General features: G+C 39.1%; 1 protein-coding gene across 1 annotated transcript; it reads left to right on the forward strand.

Annotated features, from left to right (window-relative positions):
- Positions 1-865: 865 nt before the first annotated feature.
- On the forward strand, positions 866-13,648 carry chaf1b (chromatin assembly factor 1, subunit B). The gene is made up of 13 exons (XM_063498198.1): positions 866-991; positions 3,344-3,476; positions 3,627-3,747; positions 3,884-3,987; positions 4,072-4,168; positions 5,304-5,388; positions 5,721-5,814; positions 5,919-5,988; positions 6,086-6,177; positions 6,268-6,427; positions 7,787-8,323; positions 10,565-10,653; positions 13,081-13,648. The coding sequence occupies exons 1-13, from the start codon at positions 866-868 to the stop codon at positions 13,173-13,175; spliced, it is 1,803 nt and encodes a 600-aa protein (XP_063354268.1). The 3' UTR covers positions 13,176-13,648.
- The last annotated feature ends 5,078 nt before the right edge of the window (positions 13,649-18,726 follow it).

Consider the following 18,726-nt stretch of genomic DNA (forward strand, 5'->3'; position numbering starts at 1 on the left):
GTGACTACACATAATGGAAAACTTAGCAAAGAAACAATTGTAGATTTTATCTTCAGTCAGTTTTTTACCAGCACCCTGTCACAAAAACATTTCTTCAGTTACATCTTTGAAACATCCCAATGATAACAGTTTGGCAGCCATAAAATAGTATTTTTATGAACAAACTTGTCATATTTCAGCATGCTGAATAATTGATTATCCTCTCCCCCCATTGCCTTATATTCTGTATTTCAACGTATGTTTGCACGCTTCACTAAGTCGCCGTGTCTGGTGTTTATTACATAGCAAATATATGAAGAAATGAGGGGATGGCCAAAGATCTTTGCGGATTACGTTACGGAAAAAACAAAAAGTCAAGACTATCAATTGCCCCCGCCCTTTCCGTGTTTTTGTCCAATCACGGCAGACCGGAAGTTTTGAGAGTCTGGTACGCGGGAATTTACCAATTCTGACTGAGCTGGACAACAGAGAAGGTAAATACTGTCATGTACTTCCAGTTATCTTCGTTCAGATTAATAAACATTTGTAATTCGTCTGCATTTATAACGGGCACGCTTCTTAGCTAACAAGAACTTAACTACAAATGTTCATGAATGGGAATGATGTCCACTGTGTTTAGCCGTAAACCAGTCCAACTAACCTGCCAGTTTAACTGCTAACCTGTTAGCCAGCTGTGCTCTATATGTTAGTGTAGCCAAATGAGCGGCTTCATCAAACTGTTTTCTCTAATCCGTATTTCAGGGTCCATTGTTGTACGTTTTTCTAACTAATGTGTTCATATGAGTTGATTGAAAACGATCTAGGTGGTGAATTTACCGTGTTTTTATCCCTTGAGGTCGGTGCCGAATATAAAAATTGAAAAGAAATGAAGGTGGTAACGTGTGAGATAGCATGGCACAACAAGGAGCCAGTGTACAGTCTGGACTTTCAGCACAGCTCAGATGGACGCATTCATCGACTGGCCACAGCTGGAGTGGACACCACAGTCAGGGTGAGTGGAGACAGCGGTCAGAACATCTGGTTTAACTCCGTAAGAGGTCGACGATTTTTATTTTGTTTTTAATTAAATAAAATGTGAAATAAAGAAAAAAACAGTGATTTAGTCTATAAATGCAGCAGGAAGAAATGAGTCTCACGGATATAGAAGACGCAGGTATTTGTACCCATCAGTTGTTCTTTCTTCATTAATTGGTCATAAAAAAATTTACCTTAAGAATAAGGACACAGAAACGGAGATAATATGGAGAAAAAAAAATATTTTGTTAACTTTCTGAACAGTCCCAGTGCAGGTAGACAGAGTACAGTTGTAATTATAATCTTCCATATACTCATCATGAATGTCATGGTCATTTTGGGCTTTTAGTGATTCCTTCTGACTTTTCTTTTTCCAGGGTGAAATGATTGTACAGCGTACATCTTTAATGACTTAAAAAAATAAGAATTTAGTACACAAGTATGAATTTATTCTGGATTTTCTCTAATCCAAATGTGGTCAAAATTAAACATGGAGGTTCAAATATATACATACACTATATACGCCGTTAATTAATTAATAAACAGCAAGTTGCACCTGAACAAGATGTTTTTTGTAGCCATTAACAAGCTTCCGGTGTCACTCTGGCTGGATATTTCATCATTCTTCTTGGCAGAGTTCATTTACTTTGGTAGGTTTCCTGGTACAGATCTTGCTTTTAAACATAGTCCATAAATTGTGATAAGCATTGAGGTCTGGGCTTTGGGAAGGCCATACCAAAAGTTTAATGCTGGCTTGCTTTATCCTTTCTAAAACCAGTTATGGATGTGTGTTTGGTATCATTCTTCTGTTGGAACACCTAACTGTTTTACTGCTGATTTGAGGTGAAGTTGAATAATTTGGTGGTAATTCTCCTGTAAGATTCCATCTGTTAGGTTCAGAGGTAAGGTAAACTTTATTACCATGGATTTCATCTGGTCAGAATGCAAAGAAAACAGCCAAATCATTGATTTGCCTTATGTCTTGGTTTATTTCACTTTAATTAATGGTAACTTAACTTAAAGGAAGACCCACATGGACTACTAAAATCTAAAAGAGAAAACAAGGTTGGACTTTAAATCATTAACTTGAAGATAAAGGTTTAAACTCAGAAGAACAAATCAAACTCATCTCAGCTGCCGCCCTATGTGGGAGTGAAAAGAGTGAGTGAAGTGGAGTGCAGTCCTTATATAATGTATGCCAGGTGAGTTTATTAAAGGCACAAAGAAAATCAAGAACCAATCGGTGTTGAGAAAGTCAAGAGTGGAAACGAGGTAATTGTGGTCATGTGAGGGAGATTGAGGAAAAGAGGAAACCAAATAAGAATCTTTTACTACATCATCCACTTTGTGCAATCTACCAGTACCGCTTACAAAACAGCCCCGGAGCATGATGCTGCCACCACCGTGCTTAAAGTTAGTACAGTGTTCTTGGGTTTGAAAACCTCACCATTACTCCTCCAAACAAACCTCTTTTTATTGTGACCAAAAAGCTCAATCTTTGTCTCATCTGACCATAAAATTCTTCTCCAGAAGGCCCTCGTTCACGTGGGCATTTCAGTCAAACTTAAAGGTGTCAGTTTTGGAGCAGTGGCATCTTTCTCAGTCAGAATCCCACAATCTACATCTACAATTCTCCTTCTTAGATCTTCACAGAGTTTCTTGGATTTTGAAGGACCAGAGTGTATGTACACTTCTGGCCACAACTGTACATTTAAGCAAGTGTTTCACTGTGCATTTGTCAGGGTGATTATTGACCTTTTGTCTCTTACAGAGACTTTTTCAGGCCCGCTTTAGCCTTTAGAGAATGCCTCTCTTAAGGCCCATAGGATACTGGTTAACACAACAAGTCAAAGATCCTTAGTTTGAGATCTGGAGGAGGCACGAATCCCTGGGAGGGTTGCATCAGGAAAGGCATCCTGTATAACTCTCTTTGCCAAATCAGATAAGGAGAACTACTCATTGTGGTGGCCCCTTGTGACTAACGGAGCAGTCAAAAGTAGTCCTGTTTTTGTTTTTTCCTTCTCAGACACTGGTGACAGTCTCTAAGTCATGATGCACCATCAAGCAATGTGATGTTTTCATGTTTGCGTACAGCAAGGTTTTAAATTATCGAGGCACGTGACATCCTTAAAGGGATGATTCACCCACAGGATCCACCTAATAGCAGTTATTTAAGTATTAAGATTTTTAATACATTTACCCTTTTTTATAACCTTTATCCTACTAAAATTAATCTGTGGATGGAGTATTGTTTGTGAAGTGCTGTATGTTACACGGACAATTTACCGAGAATTTTTAATGATCTCTTTTCCTAATGATGTTTTTGCAGCTGTGGCGGGTGGATGCTGGTCCAGACGGGAAGGCGGTGGTAGAGTTTCTGTCTAATCTGGCTAGACATACAAAAGCTGTCAATGTAGTGCGCTTTAGCCCTAACGGAGAGCTGCTTGCTTCAGGAGGAGATGGTATGTTCCACATAGTAGACAGACGCTTCTCAGCCTTTTCTCCATTGTAAACACGCGTGTCTCTATTTAAAAGCAACTGTTGTTTTTGTTCTCAAAACTAAACATGTTTTTTAAGATATAATAATATGGCATTTTGAAATTTTGATATAGATGCATTAATTCTGCTGTGGAAGCTCAACGACTCCAAGGAGCCCGAGCAGACCTCTGTGTTTCAGGAGGATGAGGATGCTCAGCTAAACAAGGAGAGCTGGACTGTGGTCAAAACGCTTAGGTACGCTAGAACAGCAAGTGCTAATGTTCGCTAAGGTCAACAAAGTGAGACTCAGTCATAAATGGTGTTTAATTACTGTGATGCTCATGAGACTAGGTTATAGAAAGGAGTTTGCTATCATCTGATTTCTTTCCAGAGGGCACATAGAGGATGTGTATGACATCTGCTGGACACGTGATGGAAACTTCATGGTGTCTGGATCTGTTGATAACACGGCTATCATGTGGGACATCAATAAAGGTTTGTGGGTGCATACAGTTTATCTGTGATGCTTTTATCTGGTGTTATTTTTGACTTTCTGTCTATTATGTTGTTTGTGTTTAGGACAGAAGCTTTCTATCTTGAATGACCACAAGAGCTACGTGCAGGGGGTTACCTGGGATCCCCAGGGACAATATATTGCCACTCTCAGCTGTGATAGGTGATTCAAACATGGATTAATCTAATTTGAGAACACTGTTCACATTCCTATATACTCACTGGCGACTTTATTAGGGACACTTTACTAAGTCACCTGGTGGATCCTCTTTTAACACCAGAATTGCTTTAATTCTACATCACTTAGATTCGCAAAGGTGCCTAAATAGCTCCTCAGCTATTTATGTCCATATTGACATGATGTGAACACACAGTTGCTGCAGATTTGTCGGCTGCACACCATTTATGTGAATCTTCTTTTCCTCTACATCGTAATGGCGCTCTATTAAATTGGGATATGGTGACTGTGGAGGCTGTTTGAGTACAGTGAACTCGGTGACATCATCAGAAAACCAGTTTGAGATTACTTGAGCTTTGTGACATGACACGTTATCCTGTTGGGTACACTGTGTCCATAAAGCCGTGGACATGGTCAGCAACAATAGTCAGGTAGGCTATAGCATTTAAACAATGTTCAGCTGGTACTAACGAGCCCAAAGTGTGCCAAGAAAATATCCCCCACACCTTTGCACCTCTATCAGCCTGAACTATTGATGCAAGGCAGGTTGATCCATGCTTTCATGTTGTTTACACCAAAGTCTGACTCTGTCATCTGCAGCACAAATCGATACTCATCAGACCACACAACATTTTTCCCAGTCTTCTATTGTCTATTGTGAGCCTGTGAGGATTTTAGCCTCAGTTTCCAGTTCTTAGCAGAGTGAAGTGACACTGTGTGTTCTTCTGCTGCTGTAGCCCATCTGCTTCAGTGGTTGAGGGATTGTGCATTCAGAGATGCTCTTCTGCTTACCTTAAGTGTAATAAGTGGTCATTTGAGTTACTGTTGCCTTCGTATCAGTCCCTTAAATCACCTTTATTCCCTATTATGAAGCTCGGTTTTCACTTCAGCAGGTTGTCTTGACAACGTCTTCTTGCCTAAATGCTCTGAGTTCCTGTCATGTGATTGGTTGATTAGATCTTTGCATTACCAAACAACTGAACAGGTGTAACTAACAAAGTGGCCAGTGAGTGTAGTATTGTTCCTTTATTAAATGATTGTATTTGATGTTGTGTAGGCACTGACATTGATGTGTCAGCACGCTGATGCTTGGAATGTTTTTGTTTCTCCTCCCATTCAGAGTGCTTCGTGTGTACAGCACTCACACCAAGAAGAAGGCCTTCAGTATCAGTAAAATGAGCTCTGGGCCGCTTGCAGAAGGAGAGGTCAGTCGTGGTTCTTTTTACAAACTCTCTTCAATGTCTTAAAGGTGGCTCTAATGTCTCAGTTACTTTTTTCCAATCATTTTTATTAGCACCAGTCTGGTCTCTCATAAATCTGAAATTCTGAGAAATCTGTGTTTCATCCAAGCTGATAGTTGCATGAGCCACAATACCTCTCTTCTTAACTTTGCAAAAGGTGTTTTGAGGTTTTTCCTGCTTGTGTTATTCTTATTCCTTAACCTGCTCTTTAACAAGTTTATAAAACCAAATATAAGAAATTAAATGCTCTACCAAACTGTCCAGAGTAAGTTAGAACTGTTACGTAACCTTCTCAGGTGAAGCAGTACAGGATGTTCCACGATGACAGCATGAGGTCTTTCTTTCGCCGTCTCTCATTCACACCAGACGGGTCATTCCTGCTTGCTCCCGGTAAACACAAAACATGCTTTTTACTGGTGAAATCTTGTGTTCTAACAGTGCAACATTTTTTTTCTAATTTCGCCTCTCTGTTGTCTGCTTCTTTGAAACCTCAGCTGGATGCGTGGAGATAGGAGAAAACATCATGAATACCACCTACATCTTTTCCAGGAAGGGTCTAAAGAGGTATCTTTTGTGGCCTGTTATTGTATTTACACCCTATTCAGAGTCTGTTAAAGTTTAATAATTGGTGTATATAAATATCTTTCTGTGTGTTTTTTAGGCCTATTGCTCACTTGCCGTGCCCATCTAAGGCTACACTGGCTGTGCGCTGCTGCCCTGTCTACTTTGAATTGAGGACAAAAAAAGGAGAAGGCAAGGACATTCAAGCAAGACTGATTATTTCAGACTAGTTTTCTTTTCTTGTGTTGTGTTCTTCGTGTCACTCCCATTTCTTCCCTACAGACGGTACTGTCCAGGCTCTTCCCAACGTATTCCAGCTGCCGTACCGTATGGTGTTTGCCGTGGCCTCTGAGGATTCAATCCTGTTGTATGACACGCAGCAGACACTTCCATTTGGCCTTGTGTCCAACATCCACTACCACACACTCAGTGATCTCACATGGTAAACTTTCTTTTTAGCTGTTTTAGCACAGGTATCTGTATTTAACTTTTCAAAAGCAAAAGATAGTCATTCATCTAATAAAGACTACAGGAAGATATGATAATGTGCACACAAAAAAGTAATATGTATTTACCTATTTGTTAAAAACAGCCTCTGTATATTCTAATCTGTATATTATTTACTTGTTTTGAGTAAAGCCTGATTTTCTTAAAGGAACATTTTGTCTTACAGACGGCTTTTAATGGAAAATACAAAACAACACAGTAATACATAAAAGCAGATAATCTGTACTCACAGAACACACACTTTGAGATTATAAAGTACAAAACTTCATGCCATTGCCATCAAAACCACAGAAATCAGCAAAAGACAGGAAGACAGAAGCAGGGGACAGCTAGTAATAGGCCAAATTCATCTTTTATATGATGGCTGCAGCAACTGGAATAAAAGACCTTTATTTGTCACCATGATAAAGGGAAAGCTTTCACCTCTTGGAAGCCAATATAGATAGTGGTTAACGGGTAGCAATGCCATGTGAAACATTTGCCTTAAAATGAAATGCGCCAAATTTGTCTTATGAGCTCCAGTAGATGTGCTTGCTTTGTCGACAGGCTTCAATCAGATACATAAGCCATGTATTCCTCACCCAGAATATAGCTAGCATAAAGGTGGAATTTGGTGAGTGTTACTAAAGAACATGATTGGCTCAAATTGATGACTCCTGTTATTCAGTTATTCGCCTGAAGATGCTTTATATTGTAAGGTACAGTAGGAAGGAAAACTCTCTTTTAACAGGAAGAAACAGGAGCCAGAGTTTTATAAGTGCTGATGATTAAATACAGTGGTGGCATATAAACGCACAGGGAGTAAAAAAAAGGTTGAGTGAAGAAGAAACGTTCAGTGCATCAATATCTAGTCAAATGTGATGGACAAACAAAATTTTAAAAGATTTTTCTCCTTAAAGTTATACTTCTCCCACCACCTCTGCTGCATCTCTGCTGCTATCTGTGGGCTAAATTATCAGTGACCAAACTTTAGTTCACCCAGCACCAGTGCAAAACACTCCAAAACTGTACACTGCAGCACAATACTGCAAACTACCTAGTTTAGCCTGCACTTAGAGTCCAGCATAAGCTTTAAATAACATGAAGTTATCAGTTAATTTGTTGCTAAAGACATGATCGAACTTAAATAATTTCTTACAGTCAGTCTTACATTTAATAACCTGAAAGCTTGTAACTTTGTGAGCATTCCTTAGTCTGAAAATGATATTTTATGTGTGGATTTATGCCCATGAAATAGAGAGGTGGATGGTAAACTGTAAATGTTTTACCATTAAGCAGACTTTATCCCTTGCAGGTCCCGTGATGGCTCCTTCCTGGCTGTGTCCTCCACAGACGGTTACTGCTCCTTCCTGTCATTCTCTCCTGGGGAGCTGGGCACTCCACTGAAAGAGCCGCCCACCCTGGAGGTCTTTGTCCCAAGCAGTGGTGTTGAGAAAAAAGGCAAGAAGGCATCATTGGCCAAAGGCTCATCTCCTATATCCCAGCCGTCACCCTCGGCCCCACCTGCGACATCCCAAGCTAACCAGGGAAAAGACGCCCCCTCTCTAACCTCCCCAGAGGAGAAGAAGAGCACCCCTCGTGCCAACTCCAAACCTCAGCCCCGCAGGATCACCCTCAACACCCTTGAGGGATGGGGAAAGCCCACTACTCCTAAAGCCACGGCCTCTGCAGCACCTCAGTCCTCAAAATCTGGAAGCACAAGCGCTCCTTCCACTCCCCAACAACGCGTAACCCCCCTCTCTCCATCCACACCAAAAGTCCTCAACAGAGCCAATACTCCTGGGCCCGCAACACCTAAGAGTGCTGCCACATCAAAAGGGCCCACTCCAAGGTAAATATTAGAGCAGCTGTCTTTGTGATTCTGTCAGGGTGGCAGAAAGTAAAACGAGTAAATAATGATGTACTTAGTACGGGTATGTTTTTATTTCTTTTGTATGCAAGTTCTTTTCTTGTGTAGCTGCCAATGTAAATTCAAAGCTGTTTCATTCACAGTCTTTAAAAAAGAAAGTGCTTCACACCCTCAACTTTCAAAAACGTAAAAGTTTAATAGTTATTTTATTTTAAAAAAAAAAAGTTTTTTGCTTAAAGGGAAAGTATTATACTCATTTCTAGCTCCACTTGGTCTCTTTGACAATAGGTTTTCACTATTATTCACAGTTCACAATAAGCCATATTTGTCTGAAACAAGCTGTTTTAGCTCGTTTGTCCTTAGACAACTTTCCTCTGTCTGCCTCTTGCAAACAGGAGTTTTTGTGAAAACAGAACCGTGTGCCTGAATTACCAGATTAAGGTTATCTACTCTCTACGACATCATACAGTTTCAAAAGTAGAAAAAAACAGTCTGAAACTGAGTTTACAACAGTGTATTCCCTGAGGCTCTCAGGAAGCCTTGTACATATTGGTATTAGTATAAACAGACACTTTACAACTGCTGCTTTTATACATGTAGACACAGTCAAGAGTGACTGCTGAAGCTCAAACCAAGCATAAGAATGGGAAGGAAAGAGGATTCAAGTGGTCTTTAACATGGCATCGTTGTGCCAAATGGGCTGGTTTGAGTATTTCAGAAACTGCTGATCTGTTGAGATTTTCCTGCACAACAACTGGGTGAAAATTGCCTTGTTGATGTCAGAGATCAGTGGAGAATGACCAGACTAGTTCAAGTTGTATGGAAGGCAACAGTAACTCAAATAGAAGCTCTGTGCAAACAAGGTATCAAGACAGGCATCTCTCAATACACAACACCTTGAACCTTAAGTGGATGGGCTACAGTAGCAGAAAACCACACCAGGTGCCACTGCTGTCTGCTAAGAACAGGAAACTGAGGCTACAGGTCACACAGGCTGATCAAAATTCAACAATCGAAGCTTGGTAAAACATTGCCTTGAGTCATTTGGATGGATTGTTTGCTGTAAACAACATGGAAGCACCGATCATTCCTGTCTTTTATCATTGGTTCAAGGTGGTGTTTGTGGTGTAATCATGTGGAGGCCTATATTCTTGGCATATTTGGGCCCTTAAGAGCAACTGAGCATTGTTTATATGCTGCAGCCTCCTGGTTAGTACTGATGCTAACCATGCCCATTCTGTTATGACCACAGTGACTTCTATCACGTATCAGGCCTTTTCTGAAAGCACAAGTTGGTCCTAGCAATGTGTACCTAATGAAGTGTCCCACAAGTGTATGTGGGGGGAAAAAGGAAATCAAAAAACACCTCCTTAAAGAAAGTACTTATATGCTTGTACATATAATTTGTGGATGTGTTTTTTCGTCAGTAAAGTTTTAAACAAAAGCATCTTTCACATCCATGTTCCACAATTTATTAGGAATCTGTTATGAGGATGTGCGTCTCCAATTTTGAATATTATTCAAATATATTTTACAGGAAAGGGGAACTTGCTGAAACCCACTCAAGTGATCTAGAAACACAGTGGAATTATTTATTAAGCATGTAATGTAGAGATAATAAGTGTTGTTTGTGCAGCAGCAGCATTAAAGCTTCACTGTGAGTATTAAAGCTTCTTTTTAGATGCAGCGTGGCGCATGTGAAGAGTGCAGTTTGCCCTAAACTACAGCGTATGCTAATTTATGGAAATATATGATCTATTCAAATCTTTGACCGGACTCGTATTGACTACATCTGCCCTCCTAGCCCCCTTGAATGCAGTTTGAGTTTTCAGAGTGTGAAAAGTAAGAAAACACTGTGCTCTTTATAGTGTATAATATGCCTTCTTTTGAATAAGCTAAGAGAAATATAAATAGCTCTATTTGCTGTGTAATGTTTTTGTCGGTTAATATGTGCCCAGCACCTGCAGTGTGAACAAAGCCCTGTCTGGTATGAGGGATTCGTTGGACCCCCCACTGACTACAAAATAATAATCACTCTGTCAGACTGCTGGTAGACAATAGCAGGCCTGTGCATGCTTTTGTGTACCCCTTTTTTCACATCTGTAACTTGGAACATTTGACTAATTTTCACTGTTGGGCAACAACAAAACAAAAGACGATAAATACACGTTTTGTTGCTTTGAGGTCTTTTCAGCATTGCTACTTTTTTCTCTTTGTTTGCAGGAGAGTATCTTTGACTCCCCTTGCACCCCGGTCTCCAGCTGTTGGCTCACGTTTCAGCCCTCTCTCCTCCACGGAAAAGGCCAAACACGGTTAGTGAGGTTTTGGCCGGCTTTTTTAATGCTGCACTTTCCACGATAATCAACTTTTATAATGGAGAGTCGAGTGAGATGCTTACTCAGTTAACAGAACTCCTATTATGGTTAGGCATACATGTACATTTTGACATCTAATATTAAAGAAATTAAAGCTCGCTCCCTAAATGGAGAACAAACTTCCTTAAGATATTATTCACACCTATTCCTTTAACCTACACTTTAATTTCAAGTGCTTGCCGTAAGATTTTCTCAACTAAAATCATTAAAAATTAAAACTTCTGTATCCCTCACAGCAAACTACACAAAATTATTATTTTTGCTTTAGGTGGCAAGAGCCCAGGGATTGTTGTGGCCCTCCCTAGACTGATTGATAGCAACAACTTGTCTTGTCCTTTGTTTAAATCAGTGTATGTTATTGTGCCTTCATTACAGTACCATGTTTTAGTAATTCCAACTTGGATTACCTCTTTATGTACACGCTCTTATAGCAAGCTTGTAGCAAGTTATGGATTTGTACTAGAGCTTAGAAAATATATATATTTTTGAAGATCTATTTCACCTTGAGTCTTTTTGTAGCTTAAATTGTGTTTACTGACATCTCTGACTATGACATAGCTACAGATGCATTCGAAGAAGCAGGAAACAAAAGCAGTCAGACAGGTTGCAAACAAGCCAGCAGCATAGTTTGATTAGGTGAGCCACTTTGTTTGGGAGTGAACATCAAAGTAAGCAAATCTGAAAGAGCTATATTAATTCTTCAGTGCTAAACTTTTGGTCTGTTTGATACATTTTAGGGCATTCTTCTTTATAATGTTGCTTCAGTTCACTGAAGTTTTCAGGAATTTATTTATGCATATGTCTCTTAAAGTCATGCAGTTAGTTACGACTGACTGGACCATTGAGCTGTGCTTAGGATCTTTGTCCTTTTGCACGAAGCCTTTTAGCCAAGCTTTAGATGTGAGACACAAGGCCTCACATTTGATGCTTTGGTATACAGAGGAGTTCATGGTTGACTCGATGACTGCAAGGTGCCCAGGTCAGTGTACTATGAAACAAGTTCAATATACCCAGGATATCTTTCTGTTAACGGGAATTACCCTAACATTCAGTTATACAAAGCTGGTTATCAACTCCCAAATCAGGGAGTTTTTCAATGTAGTTCTGATCAGTCACACTGATTATTTTACTGTCAGCTAAACGGCTGCTTTTACAAGGAACTATAATTTTAGAGAAATATGAAAAGGTTACACGCATGAAACAGAATGCACTTAACCCTGCACTGTAACCTTCCAGGTAACCTCCCGAGAAATGCGCCTACACGTTAGGTCGACACCATCTGATTGGCGTGGAAGGCTTAAATTAGGATGTAGATCTTCCACTGAAGCATTTCTCTTATTAACGAGCAATAATAAATATTCAAAAGAAGCTCCGCCTCTTTGCTCTTTGCGGTGTGTAAACAGAGTCTAGCTCCACATTAAACTGGGCCACCATCATCATCTCTGCTGCTGTTGTGGTATCAGTGTGCGTGTGCTTAATGTCAAACTTTTTATTCACACGCCGACCCTAAATGCATTTGTATTGCAGGTCTGTTTTTAGTCCAAATGTGGCTCATGTTTCCATGGTGACCATGATGTGCGACAGAGCCCTAAACAGTTATTTAAATTTCACAACTCTATCATTAAGACATGGGAGAATCTGATGGGCTCATAATTGAGTATTTCATTAATTAATGTTCAGATTTTTTTTTTTTTATTCTTGCACCTTCCGCCCTGATGGTGTTTAATGTACAAAACCCCTCAAAACATCATGCAGTGCAGAAAACCCAGAATTAACACCAAAGTCCTGCTTTCTAGTAGCAGATCATGGGGGTGCCAAAGAAGCCCAAATCATTACACCTCGAACACCGTGCTTCACAGTTTGCACAAGGTGTTTACGCTAATATGCTGTGTTTTCACCAAACATCTCCATTATTGTCAAATCAAACTTTAGGTATCATGTTCTTTTTAGAGAGAAGAGGCTCATTTTCATTGTAACCATTCCAAATCAGTCTTTTTTTAATTGCATTGTGATGAGTCTGAGACGTAGCTCTTGAGCATTGCACAGTCTGACCTTGAGTTGAATTTGCTGCGCTACGAGGAAGATTGTGGCATTGCGTTAACACATATCTGAATCCCCCAGACCAGCAAACTGCTAGAACTTGTGCTTTTCCAGAGGTGCTCACACCTGCTGAAAAATGATTTAGTACATTTGATTGGAATTACCTGGCTACTACTTAGCCTCTTAATTCCTATGCAAGCAGTAAAGGTGAGCTTACGTTTTTTCACAGGACTGGGGAAATGTTGTTTTTCGAATGACTGTACACGCAGCAGAAGATCACACAGAAACAGGCTATGACGTGTAACCTTCTTTTTATTTCACCAGATCGTCCTTCTCCTCCCACTGATCCAGTGTGCCAGCCTCCAGAATCTAAACGACCCAAGACCACCCAAGAAAAGACCAGCGTCAACCAGGAGTAGTATAAACTGAGAAAAGTGTGGTGCTGTAAAATAAGACTAGAGTACATAAATCAGAATGGAAGTTGAAGATGCATCAGCAAAAGAGCACTGAGGCTCCACATGAATTCACAGTGTTGTGTGCAATAGCATTGCCTTTGCGTCATATTGATCTTAGCGACTGGAGCTTTACATTTCACTTTATGTACTCAGTTATAAAGCAGACTGTATTGCAGTTTGTCCTTTATTCTTTTTTTAAAGGTGTTTTGTATCATACAATAAACAAGTAATGAGTTAATTGTATTATATTTGTGTTGTGTGAACTTTGAAAGCTTGAGTCAAGTTGTTTCGCTTCTCCAGAACATGATTGTGAAGAGAAAACTGTACGGAAAACCTGTAGAAGACAATAACAAGCACTTGAAGGGTTTTGACTTTGTGTGAGCTTTGAGTTTATATAGCATGCTGAAGACTTTGGTTGAATAGGGTGAGTTCTGTTGTTCAGCATTTGCATTTTCTCATTGTCTAATAAAAGATGTTTGATATAAAGTGCAAGTTCTGGTGGTTTATCACATGGTATCTAAATACCATAAATAAGCAGGTAATAATTAAAAAAAACTATTTACCTAATAGTAATTACCTGACAGAAGTGAGGTCAAAGTGATTTGAAGGTGGGCAGTTACATTTTAAAAAAAATCCCTGCTATTGTAAAGTTAATCTCCCTTTCTTTGCATTGCTAATAACATTTTAACCATATTTGTTATTTCTATTGTGCCCTTCATGTTAACATGTCAGTTTACTGATATAAATTGTGCATTATCAGTGCTGTCAGTAATAAACCTTTTGAGTTATAAAAACAATTCTTCATTTATTACCCTAAAGCAACAGTCTTTACAAATTCACCCATCATCATCTCCAAGCTCTATTAAATTAATTAATGATGCTGTACTTCAGTGTAACAATCTTTGAAAAGTAGATGGAAGCACCAAAATTTGTGTTTGTCTCTCTAGTGCCATCCAATCGAAAAATCCCATTGTACACTTGGAGAATTCCAGATGTTCTATTATAGCCATTGTTTCCCTTTTAGGAAGCAGTTTTACTGTAGAACCACTGGTTCATTTTCAGAGTTTTTACTCTGGAGTTTTATGTTTTTGGTAGCAGGGAAGTCAGTGTACAACTTTACTGTTTTTGTCTTCATTTCTAATGTAAAACACCAGATAAGTGCATTGACATATTTATTATGACAATATATGAATAACAAAGGGTCTTTGAAGTTGCTTCTTTGAAAGACACGTCAGTCTGAAGTGTCATCTACATTAATTTTGCCACGGAAACAGAAAATTAGCCATATTTTGTGAATCATATGTCTCATAGTGAGAAGACATGTTGCTCCTGTGGTCCTGTAGTCTCAATGTTTTTTACTTACATGCATGAATCCCTTTACCCTTGGCTCAGTTATCCAATGCCGGAACACCCTGTCAATTCATGCAGCTGTCTAACCATCCACCCATCCATATATTTTTTAACCATTAGCCTAGGGGAGGCAGGGTATAGTCTGGAAAAGCTACCACACAGAGACACTCACCAATTTATATGCACACCTACAAATGCTTTAGAATTACCAATTAACCTGACACGCATGTCTTTGAACTTTGGACGAGAAGGTTCAAACTTTTCTTGAAGAGCTGTGCTAACACTGCACCACCATCCCGCCAAGAATCTGATTAATGTATAAGCTTATACGTAACTAATCTAAATAACAAGCTAGTTAGCCAACACTGAACCACAAGCTGAGTTTCCCAGCAGTAATGTGACCTCCTCCTTATTCTTGCTCCCTTAGGGGTCGCCACAACAGATCATCTCCCTCCGTCTCACCATGTCTTTAGCATCCCCCTGTCACATGTCCTCCTTCACAACATCCTTTGTCAGTGTAGCTTTTCCATCCAGTCAACTTAACATCTTCTCCATGTTCTCTCTTCACCCAGTTTAGTCATGAATAGACTTATTTTCATGAACACATCTGGGGCAATTAAGCATTAAGGATCTTGCCCAAAGACACTTGTAGACACACAGATTGGAAAAATAGTTAAGGACTCAACCGCTGGTCTTCTGAATAGTAGGCATCATTTAAAATCCTGAGCCAGCATGAACATCAAGCTTCTTTGATCCATGAGAAGTGGGTAAGAAAAGAGGGTCATGAGTTCATCCAGGAGATTTGGCTAAAACACCCAAAACATGTTATACTCATGTTGACAGCTTTTTTTTTTTTTTAAGTGTATATGCATTATAAAAAAGCTTCATAGTAATTTCTGACTTTTAAGGTCATGATCGAGACAATCAAACATTCAGAATTTAACACCAAGATAATTTATAAATAAGCCTAGTTATTTTTGTTTTTAAAAAATATGCCTTTTTACCAAAGTTGACAACCATATTGAAAGTAACAGTAAAAGGCTGATTGTCTTTATCAAAAAGAGTAATGACAAAAGACTACAATATGTGACAACGTGGAATTTGTGTGTACTTGTTAAAGATTTACCTGTAATGCTAATAGCAGCACATTGTAAAGAAAATCATCAACAAGTGGCTTAAATCCTAACTACTGCCAAGTGGGACCCAAACCTGTGGAAAATTCCACCCAGCAGCAGACTGCAAAACGTGTCAAGAGCCAAAATGTAACACTGGAATCTGCAGGTCATTTTTGCAACTGCTGGTTTTCACAGTGCATGGCTCTATAATCGGATATTGTACAAATTTTACCTGAATGATTGGAATAAACATTTTCTGTCTGTAAAACCTCAGTGCAAAACTACAGATTGTCAAAATATAAGCAAAGACATGTCTTTGTGGAATCATGTGCTGTGGACAAAGATGTCTCGCCAGAGTAAAAGTAGACATGACAGGCGCAGACCAAAGACAGTGTTTCAGGCGAGCCACATGCCGACTGTGAAGGATGATGTTGGAAATGTGGTTTGGAATTGTTTGCCTGCCTTGACGACTGGGCAGCTCACAGTGAAATGATCTGAAAGATCACGTTAGATCCTTTGTGTGAAACTTGAGGTTGAACCACAAGTGGGCTTTTTAACAGAATGATGAACCTAAACACACTTACAAATACACCAAGGTATGACTTATAGAGGAAACTGAGGGATATGGACTGGAACACAATGAAATGTTGTGGTTGAATTTGAACGAGGCAGCGCGTCCATCCAGGAAAACCCTCAAACATTTTGCAACTGAAGAAACTGTGAATTAAAGAGTGGCCAAAATTTCCAGTAAGCCTATGTCAGAGAGTGATGGGCAGCTATACAAGACATCATTTCTACTGAATTAGAGGCCAATTACTTTTTTAAATATTACAAAAAAATCCCTGTGGTTGTGATAAAGTATATTATATGTTGTGTAGACACTATTTTAAAGCAATTGTGTCTACAAGGCTATACTTTGTGCTCAGATTCAACCAAGTTTTGTAAAAATGATTGGAAAATACTTCACAGTGCAAATGGATAATGACCCAAAGTAAAAAAGCAATCCAGGCTTCAAGTATTACTGAGGATAACCTGACCGTGGTTCAGGGGGTTGGGAAGCTCATCTTGTAACCGGAAGGTTGCTGGTTTGATTCCCAGCTCTGTCTGTCTTAGTTGTTGTGTCCTTGAGCAAGACACTTCACTTTTGATGGCCAGAGGGGCCGATGTCACGATATGGCAGCCTCGCTTCTGTCAGTCTGCCCCAGGGTAGCTGTGGCTACAACTGTAGCTTCCAGATTGCTGTAGCATTATTAATCATCATTTTAGATTTTTACAGTCAGATCCATAATTTGTTGGATGAAGAGATTTTTTTGTAGATTTGCTTCTTTACACCACCACACTGGCTTTGCACTCAAACAATCAACATATGACTGAAGTGCAGACTTTACAGCTTAGCTTAGCTTTAATTCAAGAGGTTTTCATAAAGTTGTTTTTATACACAGTCTCCCATTTTCAGAGGCTGAAAAGTAGTTGAACACTTGCTGTTCCCTCATTAATTTCATGCCAAATGAAGATGTAATATCTGAAGTTGATTTTTTCACTGTAATTCTAATCATGAGGCCCAAAGGAATGTCAGTGCATATGAGGGAGGCCATCATTAGGCTAAACAAACAAAATAAACTTATCGGAGAGACAGCAAAACCTTTAGGGGTGGCCAAATCAAGAATCTGGTGCATTCTTAAACAGGAGGAACGCACTGGCTAACTTAGCAACACCAAATGTCCTGGAATACCACAGAAGAGAACTAAAGTGTGGAATGAAAAAATGTGTTCGCTGGAATGGAAAGATTTTTTCACAACATCTAATCAAGTCGAGAACACTCTCGAGGATTCAGGCATACCACTGTCAAGGTCGACAATCAAGAGACGCCTTCATGAATGGAAATACAGAGAGTTTAGGTTTAGACTTTGTTAGAAAACATATAAAAGAGTTCTGGAAAAAAATCTTTAGACAGATGTCAGCAAGATTAGACTGTACCAGATTGACGAGAAGAGAAATGTATAGAGCGTGGTGAGAAAGTGCTATGGTATGGGTATGTATAGTGGTCAGTGGAACCAGGTCAGCAGTTCTTACTCATTATGTCACTGCTGATAGAAGTGCCAGGATGAATTCTGAAGTGTACTGGGCTGTACTCTGTGCTCAGATTCAGACATGTTTTGCAAAACTGACTGGAAAATGCTTCACGGTGCTAATGGATAAGACCCAAAGCAAAGTAAAAATAAAAAAGCAACCCAGGAGTTTCTCAAGTAAAAGAAAGGAAATATTGTTCAATGACCAAACCAATCACCTGAGCATGATTTCTAGTTACTGTAGACAAAACTGAAGGCAGAGCATCTGACGAAAAGGAACTTATACCATTCGGTGATGATTCTAGACTTCATAAGGGTGATTCCAAATTATTTTCATCCAAGTATTAAAAACAATCATTATATTTAAAACTTTACTATTTTGTCCATTTGAGCCTCTGAATATAAGGGGCTTTGTATACAAATGTGTATAAAAATTCCTAAACATTTCATGCAAAATCTTTGTAAAACCAGCTGAATTAAAATTGAAAGTCTGCACAAACTGTACAGGGAGGAAACTAGTTCACTAAAACTTGCCACAAGAAATTATGGACCCAACTGTAAATTCATCTGGTAAGGGCATGTGGACATCTTTTCAGAAGTGTAATCCAGCCTTATTTAAAAAAATAAATAAATTAATAAATTAATCATCAGTTTTTGCCTTATGAAAAAAGTTGTTGTTGTTTTTTCTTCTAAAATCTACATTATTTCATCACCTTTCTATGATTATGATTTACATTTTTAAGGAAATAGCCGCCTTTTTCTGTTGCCCTTGTCATTGTTGATGTTGTCAACAAAATTTAGTAATAAACATGTTTTGGACGTGGGCCTGGTTGATGTATTTTATTGTTATTTAATTTTTACATTTTATTAAAGTCTGGAAATGCAACCCAAACGTTTACAAAATTAATATGCGGATACAATATTTGTAACAGACACTGAGGTGATGAAAGGTGGCTAACGTTTTGAAATGTGAGTAAATCT

This window comes from Pelmatolapia mariae, linkage group LG16_19 (genome assembly GCF_036321145.2).
Source record: "Pelmatolapia mariae isolate MD_Pm_ZW linkage group LG16_19, Pm_UMD_F_2, whole genome shotgun sequence".
Classification (NCBI taxonomy): Eukaryota; Metazoa; Chordata; class Actinopteri; order Cichliformes; family Cichlidae; genus Pelmatolapia; species Pelmatolapia mariae.

Excerpts from the sequence above, each read along its gene's own strand:
- chaf1b (XM_063498198.1), top strand. The coding sequence starts at position 866 with ATGAAGGTGGTAACGTGTGAGATAGCATGGCACAACAAGGAGCCAGTG. Across the intron at positions 3,748-3,883 it reads ACTGTGGTCAAAACGCTTAG|AGGGCACATAGAGGATGTGT; the intron begins GTACGCTAGAAC and ends ATTTCTTTCCAG. Across the intron at positions 4,169-5,303 it reads GCCACTCTCAGCTGTGATAG|AGTGCTTCGTGTGTACAGCA; the intron begins GTGATTCAAACA and ends CCTCCCATTCAG.